The 17,280-nt window shown below is 31.9% G+C and overlaps 1 protein-coding gene across 4 annotated transcripts in view; it reads left to right on the top strand.

Annotated features, from left to right (window-relative positions):
* The window catches only part of LOC118193720 (calcitonin gene-related peptide type 1 receptor-like), a 666,801-nt gene that overhangs the window by 612,850 nt on the left and 36,671 nt on the right, over positions 1 to 17,280 (top strand). For all 4 annotated transcript variants that reach the window (XM_085825063.1, XM_085825062.1, XM_085825065.1 and 1 more), the window contains 2 exons: positions 7,069 to 7,154; positions 10,825 to 10,963. In XM_085825063.1, coding sequence (XP_085681189.1) covers positions 7,069 to 7,154; positions 10,825 to 10,963 — 225 coding nt within the window. The remainder of the gene's footprint in view (positions 1 to 7,068; positions 7,155 to 10,824; positions 10,964 to 17,280) is intronic.

The following is a 17,280-nucleotide window of genomic DNA, read 5'->3' as shown; positions in this document are numbered from 1 at the left end:
AATAGATCAGCAAGAGGAAGACCTAGTAAATTCAGCATTCAAAAACCATGCCATGGAGATGGTAGACATTTTATTGTAAAGTCCGTTGATAACAAAAAACTTTGTTGTAAAGAGTACCATAGCCAGACTGTTTATAGATGCAAAGTATGTAATGTAGCTTTACATCATGATTGTAATCAAGCTTATCATGCTTGAATCTTTCAAATGAAATAATCTGTATTTGTAAAAGAAATACAATGTATATTTTAATATTAAATTAATTACAAGTAAAGTGATTTGTAGATTTATAAAACGTTACACAGCTAAAACGTAATCCTGCGCTCCACTCAAGAGAAACATCACACGAGTACAATACTACTCACTAAACATCCGTAGTCTTATTCCGCTGACGTTGCGCGAACTCAGCACTCGCGTTTTCCACAGGTAAGAGCATTTTTTTAAATTTTCAATGTAAATTTATGTTATAAATGCTTAATTTAATATTTGTTATTATATTCATGAGAAAAGAAACATTCCTTGTATTTTTGGCAGTTAGTAGGTTAACTTATTTGCAGGATTTCCACAAACATTTCCTATCTTTAGACAACTAGACCTCAAATGAATCCTCATAAGTATTTAATGAATTATTCAAGAAATTTTATTTTAAGACGTCAGCAGTATGACACATTTTTTCTTTTAGCTATTAAGAAGATTATACGATCAGGATTTGCTATATATCATGTAATGAAAAAATTTAAATTAGTAATACAAATGATATTAATAACACTAAAACAAATGAATAATTTGAGACTTCTATATACTAAAACTAATGAATAATTTGAGACTTCTATAAAAAAAATCTTTTTTTTATATGCAACCATAATTTAAGATACCTTACTTCTTGACTTCAGTACTAGTGATATTGAATAGTACAACACTTTTATTGTAAAACTTTCTTGTGTTTCCAAAATCTAAATTATTTTTACATAAGTATTAAATACAATTACTTTCTCCCGCTCTAATAACTAATTTTTTATAAATCCTGAATGAAATATTTATGTTTCTTATGTATGGACAAGCATTCTGTGATGGTTTTAATCATTTTATCTCACATGTTCTCTACAACACATTTATTGAAAAACATGCACAAGCGTAACAGATATTATTTTAGAAAAAATAAAGATTGAATTTCAGATATGAACAAATGCATAAATTTCTTCGAAAATTCGTCAGAAATAAAAAATACAATTTTTGCATACGACAGATTTTTCATTAACATATTGATCCAAATCTTTTCCTTTCTTGCATTGTTTACGCTTCTTAAACTTTTCGTCAAATTTTCTACTTCAACTCTTTCTAATGTAACTTTTAAAATTATATTATAAAGCAGTTTTCTAATTCTGTCTTTTCGTATAATAAAGTAATATTTGGAGCTAAGAAGTTCCATAAAATTTTTAATTGATATTTAATTAATAATGGCTAAATACTTGTGTAAGAACTATCGAATATTCATTTTCTTTGAATGATAATTTATACATCCGCAATGAAACGTATCCATACTTTTTATATAGAAGCTGAGAACTTGTGAGAAGCAATCTTCCAGGACAGCTGTGCACTGTTATTTAATAGTTAATTTATATATACTTATCAGAATTAAATTATAAAATAACAAAAATGCTCATTCAATAGAAGAATGAAAGTTCTTCTTTAAAATTCTTGCGCATTATATTGCAATAATTTACGGTTGGAATATATTTAAAACTTGAACTCCCACAGACCAGAACAAAATTAGCATTTATATAGTCATATTTGATTTTAAGTTTATTAGAATCTGAAATTTATTCCACGAAACTTTCGTGAGATGAATTCAAGTGATTCTTTTGGTTTATGAATAAGTTACATGTGTTAGTGCATTTTCATCTTCTTAATCGTTTGATATAAAAATAGATCAATTTGAACAGTGAATCGGCATTAAAAATATAAATTTGCTTCTTATGAAATTTACAATTTTTCTGAAGTTCCAGTTTTCTTAAATATGTGCATGGTTTGCTAATATCAAGAAACTTTAAATTCCTAATTTTAGACAACTAGTCGACTGAAAGTACTTACCATCACTTCAAACGTGAGAATTGTTTAAGTGTTAAGGCGATTTTAATGTTTAAGCAGATAATACACTATCTACTAATACGTATTTGGACACCCATGTAGATACCGATATCCGAGGTCCTCATATATGTCATGCCCTCCACCATTAAATATCGTGTAGGAAATAATTTTGGCATTAGTGGCATGAAAAATGCCAATACGTACAGAGTTATCTGATTTCTAGAAAGGTGTAATCGTCGGGTATCACAGAAGTAACCGATCTTTAAGGAGTCTATCTGGTGAGCTGAATTACTCAAATTCGATAGTATCCTATGTGATCCAGAAGTGGAAGGTGAGAGCTGATTATCGAATGTTCTTCGAGTTGGCAGATCCGCGAAACGGGGAGATAAGGACCGACCGGTGCTGTTTAAAGAAATTTGATATAATCGCATCTAACAGATGGTTGTCATACTCCAGGAGTTTCAACAAGCAACCGTGAGTGTCGTTTCGAGGAATACCTTTCGTAATTAAGCCCATCTGCTTGATTTTCGTGGTCATGCTGCTGTCCATGAGCCTTTTATCACAAAGTCCAACCGCACTGTACCGTTAATGTGGTGCACAGCACGCAGTCAATGGACCATTGATCAATCGAAACGAGTTCTCTGGACAACGAATCAAGGTTTACCTTCTGTCGTTCCGATAGCACTGTCTGGGTCTGATATCTGCCTGGAGAACGCCTCCTGCCAAAATGCATTTTGCCCACGGTAAAGTTAGGTGGAGCCGGAATTATGATCTAGGAGTATTCGTCCTGATATGGCCTGAACCATTCGTAGAGATTCATAGTAAACTGAACACCGATGTCTGCTACACTATTTTGGATGACAGTGTGTTTCCTGCGTTGAGGCAACCTTACAGGTCGGACTCATATTATTTTCCGAACGACGTCGCCAGCTGTCATGTTGCGAGGTCCACCATGGACTGGTATGGTGACAATGGGGTTAACCGAATGGACTTATTTACTCACATCTCAGACGTGAACGCTATCGAGAACCTATAGAATGAGTTTTAACGCCAAATTAAGGGGTGCAACAACCGTCCAGTACCGGTAATAGAACTTATAGGTCTTCTCTAAGCCGAGCAGAAGAAAATTTTAGTAGCCGTCAACAAGGTTTTCCAGAAAGCATTTCTTGGAGGGTTGCAGCTGTAATTCCCGATCGTGAAGGCTCTACGGACTATTGAATTTTAATAAATTTTGTTTCTCTTTTGTATCATAGGTTTCCAAATATATTGATGGCCATTAAAATTGCAACACCGTGAAGGAAAGCAAATACAAAGAAGATATTTTTTGTGCATACACAGTATGGCATGAAGACAAAATGATCAAATTTGTAAGCAGTCTGGAGATTAACAAGGGTACGAAATTAATATAAGCATCTGCCAACCCTGGCAGATACAACGGCCCTTACACGGTTAGGCATGGAGTCCAACTGGGCTTGGATGACAGAAACGAGCAACTCATTATTTCTACTTCAAGTCTATACCAAACTTCATTGACCGTATTAGCTGCAGAAGGGTGGCGGGACAGTCTCTCAGCAACCCATGACCAGATGTTTTCAGTGGGTGACAGATTTGGAAACTGTGCAGGCCAGGGCAGCAGTTGAATACCCTGTGTCACGTGCAGCATGTGATCTTGCATTATCTTGTTGTAAATTGGCGTTTGGCAGGCCTCATAGATAGGGCACAACCACTGGGTGTAAGATGTCAGAAATGTACCTATCTGCGTCCGAATTACAGTCGATCTGAACTAAAGATGTGCATGTCGTGTACCCAGTGGCTGCCCAAACCATCACACCAGGTGCAGGGTCCCTATGACGATACCGAATGCAAGCAGTCGAAGTAATGGTCGCCGTGCTGATAGTCCACACTGCCGAGAGCGTCGATGCTCCGTACGAGCGAATACTGAGCGTGCAGCAAACATGCCCATTTCCTGACGAATGGTCCGTGATGTGGTTGTACGGTTTTGCGGGGCTGACCTCACAATATGTCTCTTCTCTCTTGCGTTAGTCATGGGAGGGCGTTGAGATATTGCATGCTGTTCAGTATGACAATTATCAACCCATTGATTCCACATTCGCATTACAGTGGTTGGATGTCGACCAGTGCGATGGGCAATATCATGGAACGATAATCCACACTCTTGATAGGCAACGATCCCGCTTCCGAATTCTGGCATTTGCTTGTAAGCATTTCTTCTTATTATTTGAGGCATAACACGATATTCTGAGCAAACTTTGACCTTACAAAGCGTTTCCCGAATGAGAAATCCACTAGACAACTTTTTTTTATGCAGTGCTTCAGATTTCGCTTCTCCTTCTTGCGTCGTCTAAATGCTCTGAAATAATATTAATCATTTGCATATCCTAGCCTCTTCTTCCTTTTACGTGATTTCAACGTTCGTCAGATAATTCCTTTATGGTGTTACAATTTTAATGGCCAGCAGTGTACGTATTGGTAGATAGAGTATACAAATACGAAATATTTATGTCCTGGATTACCGCGTTACTTCTTCACAGTTTCACCAAAGCTTTGGTGCTTCTCCACATTTACTGTCTGGTTGCATTTCCGAAGAAAGAAATGGAAATATGCGGAAGAGTACAAAAAAGTGAATTATTTATATCCGGGTGTTCGTCATAAGTCTTGTATGGTATATATTCAACTGAAAACATATATGAACATTTGCAAAATTTCGCAATTCCTAAAAAATGGCTCAGACACCATGTGCTACATAACTAATAAAGAAGACTTTTTATAAGCTTTTTAATTTTTCGCTAATTTTTCGTCTAGGCTCTGATAGTAATCTGAATTTTCAGATTGCAGTTTTTCCCCCTTTTCACATAATATTATTTATTATTATTAGAGGAAAATTATATTCATGTAACTATTTTAAATCTATAACTATATTACTTGCATTTCGTTAAATTAGGAAATATGCGCATTTCTTTTATTACTTAATTTTCTGTTGGGTTAAGCTCTTATTTAACTTAAAGAATCTTCAAAAACCACGGTCCACGGGGCGAGTGGACTTAAGTAGCGCATTCCTAGTAATTACTTAAGGATTCTACTCTTAAAGGTGGACGAGCTTCCCGGATTTGTGTTTTCGTGCTTTCCTCATGAATAATGCAAATACTGGCTACTAATTTCCGGTAAAACGCATCTCAGCTTAAGCTTACAGCTTTCAAATGCTTTCCAAAAATTGCATATTAAATAGTAGTCTGAAAGTTAAAATTATAGGCGAGAAATTAGAATTGCGAATTTGTATCACATTTGGGCAAAGTGAATTATTTGTCAGTGCTTTTAAGTGAATCGAAACACATTCATACAATTTCCTGCACAGCAGATCTAAAAGCTTTGAGAGAAAACTTGCAAAATGTCTTCTTCAGATTTGTTGAAGATTTGCAAATATACTGAGTCGTTCTAAAACGATATTTGACAATTAACATATTCTTTTGGAATCAATGTTTTTTGTATTGATATTGTTGAGTATCAAGCTATAATTCTATAAGTTTTAATGGTTCAAAGCGCACATTACTCCCCAAATAATGGCTATTTTTTTTTCTGTTCAAGCAATAATTATTTTTTTCTAGGAAATCAAGCTATTTTAGCAGTCAGAACTTATAAAATTAAGTCAAAACTGATATTTTTGTAGTCATTAGATTTTTCGCATTTATAAACATTAATTCTCTGGCATTTAAAAGTCCTGAAACATCAGGAATTAGCTACATATAAAAAATAACCAAGTACGTTCTATAACATATTTTAGCATAGCTCTACTAACAGATCATACCAATATAATATCCCATGATCCATTTCTCCAAATATTAAATCGCGCTCTGAAATTAAAACTGTGATTTGTTTCAACCAAACTCTTTCAGATAAGGCACATATTCAACTTTATAAGGTTCTGGGACAAGCTAAATATTCAACTATAACGATATATGGCAATATTTATAAAAGGCCAGTAATCCTATTTATTTCTTTATACTTTAACTGATAATTTCAAGTGTTTTCATCCTAGATCAGTGTGAAATATTTCTTTTTTCTCCGCTAATTTTGAAGCCTAGAATATTGATCTAACTGAATTTAAGAATGGAATTTGTACTCCATTTTGAAGAATTTATACATTAGTGAACGTCATCTCATAAATATTTCAATGACATTGAATGACTGATGAGTGTGATACAAAAGGGGGGTCAAAAAATGAATACACATGTCCATTAACAATAAATTAAACACTTGTTAATATTATTGATCAGGCCAAAATTTACTTACAAAAATTATTTTCCTTTTGTATTCTTTTTTGGAAAGGAAACCTGAAAAATCAATTTGTTTCATCACGGGGAAATCTGGCCCTACTTTGTCCATCACTATAACGCAATGGCGCACCCGCAAAGAATAATGTAATTCGTTATATCATCACTAAGAATCAAACTAAGATATAAATTTAGAATATCAGGTCTATGTAGCAGTTAAAACTGAAAATGACTTCAATATAGTTTCAATAAATAGCAACTTGAGTTGTAATATTGATCCATCATCAAAAGTCACAGCTTTCATAAAAATAGCTTAAATTAATACAAATGTATCTTTTGTACACTTTTCATGAACTCTTTTTATTCAAGATCAATTCGTTAAATTTAAAATCTTGTATTATTACAAAAGCATCTAGTGCATGTATTATTATTTGAGCATGTCCTAAAATATTTCACGCATTATTTTGCACGTTTTAACAGTCTATTATATACGTTATAATATTTGTATTAATAAAGTCATATATTGTTTTCATATGAACAAAAATTGTCCCACGATGGACGAATATTTTTAAAAAAATAAATATTTTTATATCAAATAAGAAGTCTTCAACTCAAAAAGAACTTTTTGAATGATGCACTTTCATTTAACTATGCAGTATGTCTTCCAGCTGATCAACCCATCCTTTATTTTTAGGTTAACCTCTTCTTCCTCTGCAATATAATTCGGGTCCTTGTCACTAAGTTACGAGCGACGCATTCTAACGAGCCCAGCCAATATAGGTAAGCGTGTTTTTATTGCAAATGTACATTTAAGTTTATTTAAAATAGCTCTCCTACACGTAAATGATTTTAGGGGGTAATGGCATATACTTTTAAAGCGTAAAATATATAAAGAGATATTAAATGATGAATAGACTCAAAGTATAGGTATATTTATTCATTTATAATGATTGACGCTAAGTGCGTTCCAATCGTCATTACATTTTTCATACAACCGCCCAGATGGTATAGCTGTCAGGGAAGCTGACTGCGATACCGAAGAACCCGGGTTCGAATCCCGGAGAAGGCATGGTTGTAACTGTCCGTCCCTTTATAGGAGGCGAAGTTTACCTGCCTATTAGGTGCCTCCATAATAAAGTGACCACCACGTCTGGCTCTAGAAGTGGCCAAGCTGAAGTTGGCTAAGCACCCACCATTGGTAAAGAAAGGAAAACAAAAAGCATTTTTCATGCATCATAAGATTATTTTAAATAATTTTGGCATCGTAATGTACTATTTTCAATGAATTTTGCGACTTTTTTCTTAACGAAATTTTTAATGTTTCAGATTTGATCGGTGAGTATTAAAAATTACTCCGTTTTTTCGGGTACACGTAAAAGTCTCGAATAAGAATTTTCACCCTTTAATACATATTTTTGGCGGACACTTAAATGGAGTATATTTATTTTCTAAGTAAATATTTTTATGCTTTCACTAACGTCCAAATATCTTACCATTTATAGAAACAACATATGCGGATTCATACACTATGAAGATAGAGGGAAGATAATGTTTATTTTCTTACTAGTCATTTTGAGAACTACTATTTTTACATTGAAACTATACACAAAGCTGATTAAACATGCTTTTGGATGAACCAATGCAAAAATGGCACTAGAAGTTATGCAAGCACTTAATGCACGGTTATAAATCAAAGGCTATTTTTCATTCATTTTATTACAAATCAAGCATTTTAAATGTGTTACGGCAGAAACGTTGGTAAATGCACAGAGTGTTTAACGTAACGTTAAGAATGCCGAATCAGATTTTCTTCGAAACAGAAAAAAGATAGCCTTCACAAATTCTCTTAAACTCAACTTTACTATTTGTCAGAGATTTAATATTGCGTAAGGAGACAGCTGAAATTTTAGGCTCAGTATTAAAATGATAAGGTCTGTTAGCTGGTGGAGCATCTATTTACTCCTATCTAAGTACGAAATATATTAATTTTCTTTTTCTACCGGGTGATCGCCCATTTTATTGCTGTAATTTTACGAAACTGATTCATAAGTTTGATGTGCAATATAAAAGCCAAAGATAAGAAGCTTTTACTGACGTCTCTAAAAACGTTTTAAAGCAGATCTTTTGAATAATGTAAACAAGTACCATGGCAATTCCATGGCTTTTCAAGAAAATATGAAATTTGAAATCAGTTTTACCGAAATCTCGCATAACATGCAATGATCAAAGGGTGAATGCTTTGTGGAGATCGTAAAATGTATACATGTATATGTGTACGTATATATATATATATATATATAAGACGTAAAGTAAGAAATTTAGAACTAATATTTCATAAACACCAGAAATGATTTATGTTCAAAAGCGGTGGTTATACGAAGAATAACAATAAAACGGAGCATTAATACCTCAAATAAAAAAAATTACTGGTCAGTAACTTATTTTACACATAATAAGTATATAGTGTTTTTTACCTTAAGATCTTATTAGCAAAAAGGAAAATTCTTTAATAGAGATTCTCTTAACAGTGAGTCTCACAAAATAGTTCTGGAAAGGTTTAAGCTATCATATTAATTATTAATTTTAATATCATACTATTTTGTCTATCCTGTTCGTAACTTCTACCAGAATGCAAATTAATACGTAAATATATACTTGAGCGCAGATTTCTTGAATCTCGGAGAGACTTTGGCTGAACTTGAGTGGTTACTTTAGTGTACTTCCCTGCTACTGAATTGATTTATTAGTTTTACCTTCGCTAATTGCTTTGAAAATAACTAACTTTTATCAGAAGCCTAAGTTGATTGTAAAATACTCATATAAATCTTCAATATCCTTTTTATGATATTCGTAAAAGTATATTTTTTTCTGTTTCCTAATTAGTATGAAACACGAGTACAATTGTACATTTTAACTTTAAGCTTGTTTTTCTTAAGACCTTTTGTGTAGTTAAATTGCGGACCAAATCCGCATTTCTACTAAAAACATAATAGCTGAAAGATATTAGGGTTATTAGAATATAAATACCACTGCAGACTAATGCTAGATGTTGTAATGTAGCTATGAAATAGACGAAACAAAAATGTAACAAATGACAAGAGCAATATAAGAATTTTTGTTATGTAAAATGTTATAATGTTCTGTATGTATATATATAGTATTTCCACTTTTTTCTTGATGACATTTTCATTATTATTGTTTTTGTTATCGTTTATTCACGTTTACTGGTTAAGCAACCATACACGCCAGGGAGGTTAAGCTAAGAGAAAATTAGCAAAAACTGCAATAAATCTTTGCATGATGGAGGAAATTAAGGCCATATTCAAATTCGAGAGAAACCAAAACCAGTAATTGTATAATTGCAATTTTTATAATCTAAATTTCGCAGGGCTGTAGTTTTTAATATTGCTATTATTGCTATAGTGTAATATATTTGGGAGCTAAAATAAAAGCTATAAATTTTTTACAAATTTTCAAGTTTAATCATTTTGTGTTTATAGCTATTTTCATTAGGTGCTTGCAAACATACGATTTGTTGGTTAACTACAAGAATTTAATTAGCAAATTCAAAAACAATAAAAATTCACATCTTAAATTTTCCAGTGCTTAACCCAGTCCACCAGCGGCCGAGCGGTAAAGTCGCTGAACACTGGTAGCTCGGTCCGAGGTTCGAATCCTGCGAACGGGCTGGCTGCATGGGTGTTTTCGTGGTTTTCCCCATGTGTAACGTGTATAGTCCCCTTAGAAAGTCTTCCACGAAGGCATCCCCCTTAGGCAGATAGCCCTCGAGGCTTTACCATAATCACACACACACACACACCTTGATATAACCTAGGTTTATATCAAGGAGATTTAATTCATTGCTCTCAGATACGTCTTAGACCCACCAGACCGGCCGCTGAGCACTGGTAGTTCGGGCCGGGTTCGAATCCTGATGAACGTACTGGCTACTTGATCAATATGTGATTTTTCCCATGTATAACGTGTATGCGAGCCAGTTTCCCTTGGAAAGTCCGCCAGGTAGGCATCTCTCCCTTCAGACCGATAATAGCAGCCTAGTGTATTACCGTAACCAAATAAAATAAATAAATTTTCAGTAACTTTCGATTTTTCTAAATGCCAGTTCTAAATTTTTTAAACCACTGAACATAGCCATTGGCGGATACAATATATTCTTCGTAACTACAAAGCAATATGGCCTCAGCTTTTATAAGAGTAATTTTTCATTGATGCACTGTATCGCGTTCCATTTTTGGTGCGATGAAAATAAGTTTGCGTTCCTATTTAACTTAATTGATTCTAAAAATTAAGTTGGTAATTAAATACTTATGAACAAGGAAACGAAACTTTCAGTTCGTAATAATTTTCACCTATTTACCGGCTCATGAAATTTTCGAAGTGCATTAATATTAAATAAAATTTTGAAAATGATGATACCATCGCATTTCAGAAAAGCTGTTCGAGCGACTTTGGTGCTTGTTCCTTTGTTTGGACTACAGTTTTTCTTAGTAATCTACAGACCCCAAAACGGTCCTTGTGGATTCCTGGAAGCTTACACGTATTTCAGTCATTCCCTGGATGGACTTCAAGTAAGTACTTAAATAAGAATAACTGTACGAAAGAAAATATTGTGCTTTATAATAATGTGAACTGAATAATATTTTTAAAAAGAAACAGTTTGTTGAAGGATAGATAAAATCAATAATAAAAATGATGCTGAATATAGTATATTGAAAACATAAAAATATTTTAATATTATAATAAAATATTAAATTCCTTCGATCACACGAGGATTTAATATTTGCAGTGTTTCTGGTTTCATTTTGATGAATTTATTTGTAATGTTCGACACAATGCTTATGTCCTTACTTAGAATAGGTTTTATTGGATTCAGTTTGATTCATTTTACTATGTTTACTAGTTTATGCGCTGATTAAGTTAGGTTTCAGAATTAGTTTGCTCGACATGTTTTGTATTTAAATAATGAAAAGCTTTGCTGCTGTTTTATGCTATTATTTGTAACTTACAGGATTTGGATTCGTGGAAAATTGAGCAAAATCTCTTCTTATTCTAGCCTGTAGAGGTTAAACTGTTAAAAACACAAATTGTCTTATATTTTAAGAAAATTTTAAATTTAGAAAATTATTGCTATTATATCAGTTCAGAAAAAGGCTGTTCCATTCACTTCTTTGGACATCCCAACTCCCTGATGATGATGTAGCGAGAGATGTAAATTTATATATATATATATATATATAGTATATATATCATTGCGACACGACAACTAGCCAGAAATTAATTAATTTCCATTCACTAGTATTTTCAAAAAAATCTTAACAGACGGTCTCTCTCAGATAAGAACTCCACAAAATACATCCCTCAAGAATTCCAAGTCCCACCCACTACCATAAATTACATCACTTAAGTCTTACCGACTGATATTATTCCAAGCCCCTACTGCCGCTAAGAATTTTCGGACACCCTACACTTCTGAGTCAGACACGAAGAGAACACTTAGCAAACTCCCCCACTAGAAAGAATGTAAGTTACTTAATACCTTTTCTGGCCTTTATATCTTCATGTACATTCACTGATCTTATTTATATTATTTTCTATATTATTTTTTATATTATTTTTATATTATCTTTGATTTGTTTTTACAAAGTTTGCATTATTTATCTTTTTTTATAATCTTCTATGTTTATTTCAACTTTACTTTGAATTCGATTTCATAATGACAATTTCCAATGTTTAATTTCTACAAATAATATAGTACTCAATGATTTTTACTCCAAATTGAATTGACTAAAATGCTTCATAAAAATAAGTTCTTTGAGTATCAGCATTGGTTCATAATTCCCACTATTCGCGGAAATATTTGGCCTGACTAGAATTGCCGGTTTGGCTTTAACTTATAACTCGAGTAAAGACGAAACACTTTCGTATTTACGTATTTTTATCAATTATTGTTCATTGAACAGGAGTTGGTTTGTTCCCCTTGAAAAGTCAACTAATTTCCGATCAATGACAATGATTACATGTTTTAATTTTTCCTTTTACAATTGAAATATTATTCTTCGTGATGATTTAACTCCAGTCCCGGTTAAAACATTATTAACATTTTGCTTTCAAATTACTTCAAAACATCTTTCAAAATATAACTTACCAGTATGGATGCACACTTTTAAAATAATTCTACTTTAATTAAACTTAGGAGATAATATAATCAATTAATCAATATTGTTTAGGAAATAAATTATATATATATATATATATTATTATTTGGAATACCATTTTGTTTGCACCAAGTATTACTTTTTTCCCGCACTTTTCAAGCATTTATTGCACTGCTGATCTTCTCTCTGCACTAGTCTATTTATGCACTGTGGTGTTTAATGATTAATCAAAACATTTTATTTTTTACTATTATAACAGGAACCAGTTTTAATGTGTATTGGTTTTAGTGCTTTTTACATTTTAAATATTAACACAAGTTGGTGCAGCTAAAGCACATAATTGCTTATCACCTTATTTATAAATTCAGAAACCTGGCTCTGTCGAAAATTCTTCTGGCTGCTCATTGAAAAACACCAAATAAATTTTAACTCTTATTTTTTATTTAGTATATAAGATTGTATGAATATTATTGATTTGATTCGCTTTTGCTTCTGTTCCTGTTAATGAATTTGCCACTACGTAATATTGAATTTATGTTTGTGTTTAGTATCTCTTGATTATACATACATTTATGTATATATTAAACAAATATTCTCTATTATATAAAGCTAATTTAAATTTTAAACTATGAAAATTCAGTTGTATACAAATAAAAATTAATTATTGCTGCGAATTAATTTGCAATATCATTTAAATTTAGAAACTATACGTAAATAAATGCAAACTTCTAAAAACATGATAAAATAATTAGTAAGTAAAATTAAAACTTACTATTTACTTGTCTTTTAAGTATTATTTTTGTATTTTTATAGATTGTATTTAGTATATTTTGATTTACATGCATAATTCATGTCGGGGAAGTTCCATAATAGGCAAAGGGTTTCTAAATTACTTTGGAATTATACTCTTAATTACATTAGCAATGGACTTTTAATTAAAAAATTGTTTTCCAGTCGATTTGCTTACTAAATTTTTCAAAATTCTGTTATAGTTAAATTTCTTTTTAAGCTATTCAGTACTTTTGGTTATACTTTTGGTTTTGAATAATTTACTCATGCTTATATGGATGACGAAACACGAATTAAATAAATGGAGAGTTAGGTTTGGAGGCAACTTCCCCTTGAAAAGATCCGTCTCCTGCCTGCTCAGCAATTATTCACTTTATACAATTAAGTAAGTCTTAAAAAAATTAAAAACTTTTAGGATTAATTTTTGGATTATTAAATATTTTAACATATTTTTAGATACTTAATTTACATACGCTTTCGCAATTTAAATGTTATTTCAAATTAATTCGCGGCAATAATTAATCGTTTATTAATATACAATGGAATTTTCATAGTTTAAAATTTAGATTAGCTTTTGTAAGCGAGAATATTTGTTAAATTACATTCCTTGCAGCAATGGTGCAAGAGAATTCTTAAATTATTTATTTAACTTTACTTTTAATTTCTTATGAAACATTTAATTACGTCAGTATCGTTGTATTGAATTTTGCTTTTGTTTCTGTTCGGATTAATAAGTTTGCCACTATGTAGTATTAAATTTATGTTTAATCTCACTTAATCATACATATATACACACAAACACATATACGTATGTATCTCTCTATATATAACCTTTATATAACAGCTTAATAATTTAATTTAGCAATAGGCTCTCAATTCTTCAATTTTAATTTCGGCATTTCCGATCTTTTCTAAAATCGTAATAGTTTCTCTGGACTGCGTAATTTCTATATTAAACTGTCACATGGCTTGCGTAACACTGATAATGTACCTGAATTAGGTACGTCATCAGCGTCATCTAGAAACCTGAACTCAAAATTTGAGAACTGAAACATTTCTCTTAATAAGCAGCCTAAACCAAAACCTTCTCTTGGTGAACCTCCATACTGGATAATTGCGCACTTTTCCTTCTACCTCTGTTGCCCCCAGGATGCTACTTCGCTGACTCTCTTTCTGTCGCAACATTATTAAAATATAAATAATCTGGAAGATAGGCGCGATTGCAGTGCTAAGTGAATTACGGCCACAAATATCAATTGAAGTAAAAATGAATATTTAATCTTCCTCGGATACTACGTTTGTTGTTCATTACAGATTCAACGTTATACGTTCTACGCCATCAACATTGCTACGTCCTTTTCATCGCAATGCTGCTAAGCGTTTTCATCAAATAGTATATATTTATTTTTAATTATTCATTTTCTTTTTTTTTGATTGTCTTCTAGAAAAGGAAGCGCATAAAACTACCGCAAATTGTAATTAGGAAAATGAATTCCTAAGATTACAGTGATAAAACTATTAAAAACTTGTAAAAAAATTTAGAATTTTAAAATTTGTAATGGTATGCATGAGAAACATATATTTTAAAATAGTAAAATAAAAAGGAATAGTCTATACATAAAAAATGAAGTACATAATACAACAATAATTTACATTACATGTAAATGACATAATTTACATTACATGTAAATTATTTTTGATTTCTTGGTTTATCAAAGCGAAACTTTCCTCTAACAAAATATTCGCAATAATTTGCATATGATCCCGTTTCGTCTCCTTCTCATGTTTGAGTTAATTCTTTTCTAATTACGAAAAACTATTATATAAAATTTGGATTTAAATTAATAATTTTCAAAACAGCCGAAAGTAATTCTCTAACATAATCAAAAATGATACATATACAAAAAGATTTTTTTTTTATAAAAAATAACGGCTAATACAGATGTATCAATTAAGAACAGTCAACACGTCTAAGCAAACGTAAGAATATAGTACAATTTTAAATCCTATATAAATAAAATTTCTTAATTGCATGCTTATACAAAAATATATATGCCAAGAAACATCTTTTTATTCCTAACGTGCAGTTTAAACTCTATAGCTGCACATGTCAATCTATTGTTTTAATCGGAAAGGATTTTCATTGGAACTGACGCTTGAGGGTGCATGCGTTTACATAAAAGATGTGGGATGCATATTAATTTCTGAATTAAAATATTTTTATATATTTTCTCCCCTCTCATATGTCTATATTTACATCAACTGTCCTGAAAATCAATTTATTTTTAAAAATACTTGCATTTCTGTATTTATTCTTATATTTTGCAAAGCGTCCTCTCAGGATTACACTTATTTTCACTAATCCTACTTCATTTTTTCCTTATTGTGTAAAAACGTTGTTACTTTAATAGGTTTCTCTTATGAACATGTCACATTCATTTCTAATCCCTCTTGAAACCATACATATCAGTTTAAGTTTCCCGAACTAAACAGGTTTGATGAAACCGAACAGCTGATAAAATTTTTACATTTAGTCAAAAATCTGTTAAATCAAGAATTTATTCCATATTCATTTTAAAACCTTTCTGTTGTGCTTTTAAAATATCCATCGCTTAGTAAATGATAAAATCGCGTCATGACAGAGAGTGAGAAACAGAAGAACAGAAAAAATTCGACGGTAATTCTGAAGTGCTGTTAATAGCTTAACTTACTCACCTAACATTTAAGTACCCGGACATATACACAGGAAAAGGCCTTTCATGTAGCTTAGTAGCACTTTGGGGAAAATTTGAGATTTCAAATTTCTTACGCTCAGAAGAGAGGAAAAATAATACACTTGATGCTCGTTACAACGATGACTGTTATAGTGACTGACAACAACCGATAAAAGGGTAGCTGTTAACAACGACCTGTACAGGTTATTCGAAAGTGATAAAAATGTATTAAATACATTTTAAAGAATGATCGCTAGCGAACATTCTTTAAAATATCCTTCTGATATAACGTCGACCAGACGGTACCGCAGTTAGGGAAGCGGACTGCGATACCAAAGGACATGGATTTGAATCCCGGAGAAGAAATGGTTGTAAGTGTCCGTCCCTTCATAGGAGCCTTCCCTCCTTTTGATACAGAACACGACGGGTAGTTATATGAGCTGCATAATGTTTGTAGTACGTCTGCCATTCAGAGAGAAAGAAAGAACATGTATTCTACAAACACTTTTGTTCCCTCTAAGTTGTTAAGTTGTTAAAGAAAGATAACTTAATCTATATTTCGATTCTGATAACGTTGTAACATTCCTGAATTCCTCTACTGATCAGTCGTTTAAGCATACATTTCTGGAATTATAAAAACAAAACATTCCTGAAGAAATAGATTAATCTGATTATAAACTTGTAAAGAACCATTTGTGATATTTTCAAAACTCCCTTATGTAGTTCATTCTGTCGAAATGGAATGATTACCCATAAAGGCAACAAAGAAGAAGGCAGAGACTACCAAAAAAGGAATAAAAGGTATTATTGTCTACTGTAAAGATCTTAGAAACAAAACATTCTTGTAGAAAGAGAGTAATCTGATCATAAACCTGTAAAGAATACTGTGATATAATTTCTAAACTCGGGTATACATTTCATTCTATCGAAGCTGGAGCAATTATTCATGAAGGCAGCTACGCAGAAAGTAGGAACTACCAAAATAGGAATAAAAAGTAATCTCGGCTGCAATAAGGATCTTCTGAAGAGGAAAACGGACTCTTTTTTTTTTTTTTTTTTTTTTTTTTTTTTTTTTTTTTTTTTGTTCAAACTTCAGTGCGACACTTTTTCACATCTTAGAAGTTTCACTCATTACTATAAGATCCCAGAATACAGCAATTATGATAAAAATTAGATACATATGCAAGTACTAATAAACCTGACACAGCACAAGCAGTAGTTATAAAT

The sequence above is a fragment of the Stegodyphus dumicola genome, chromosome 10, assembly GCF_044657685.1.
Source record: "Stegodyphus dumicola isolate Sdum_Otavi_A_Nest chromosome 10, ASM4465768v1".
NCBI classification, from domain to species: domain Eukaryota; kingdom Metazoa; phylum Arthropoda; class Arachnida; order Araneae; family Eresidae; genus Stegodyphus; species Stegodyphus dumicola.
This window is presented reverse-complemented; position numbering and strand designations above follow the sequence as displayed.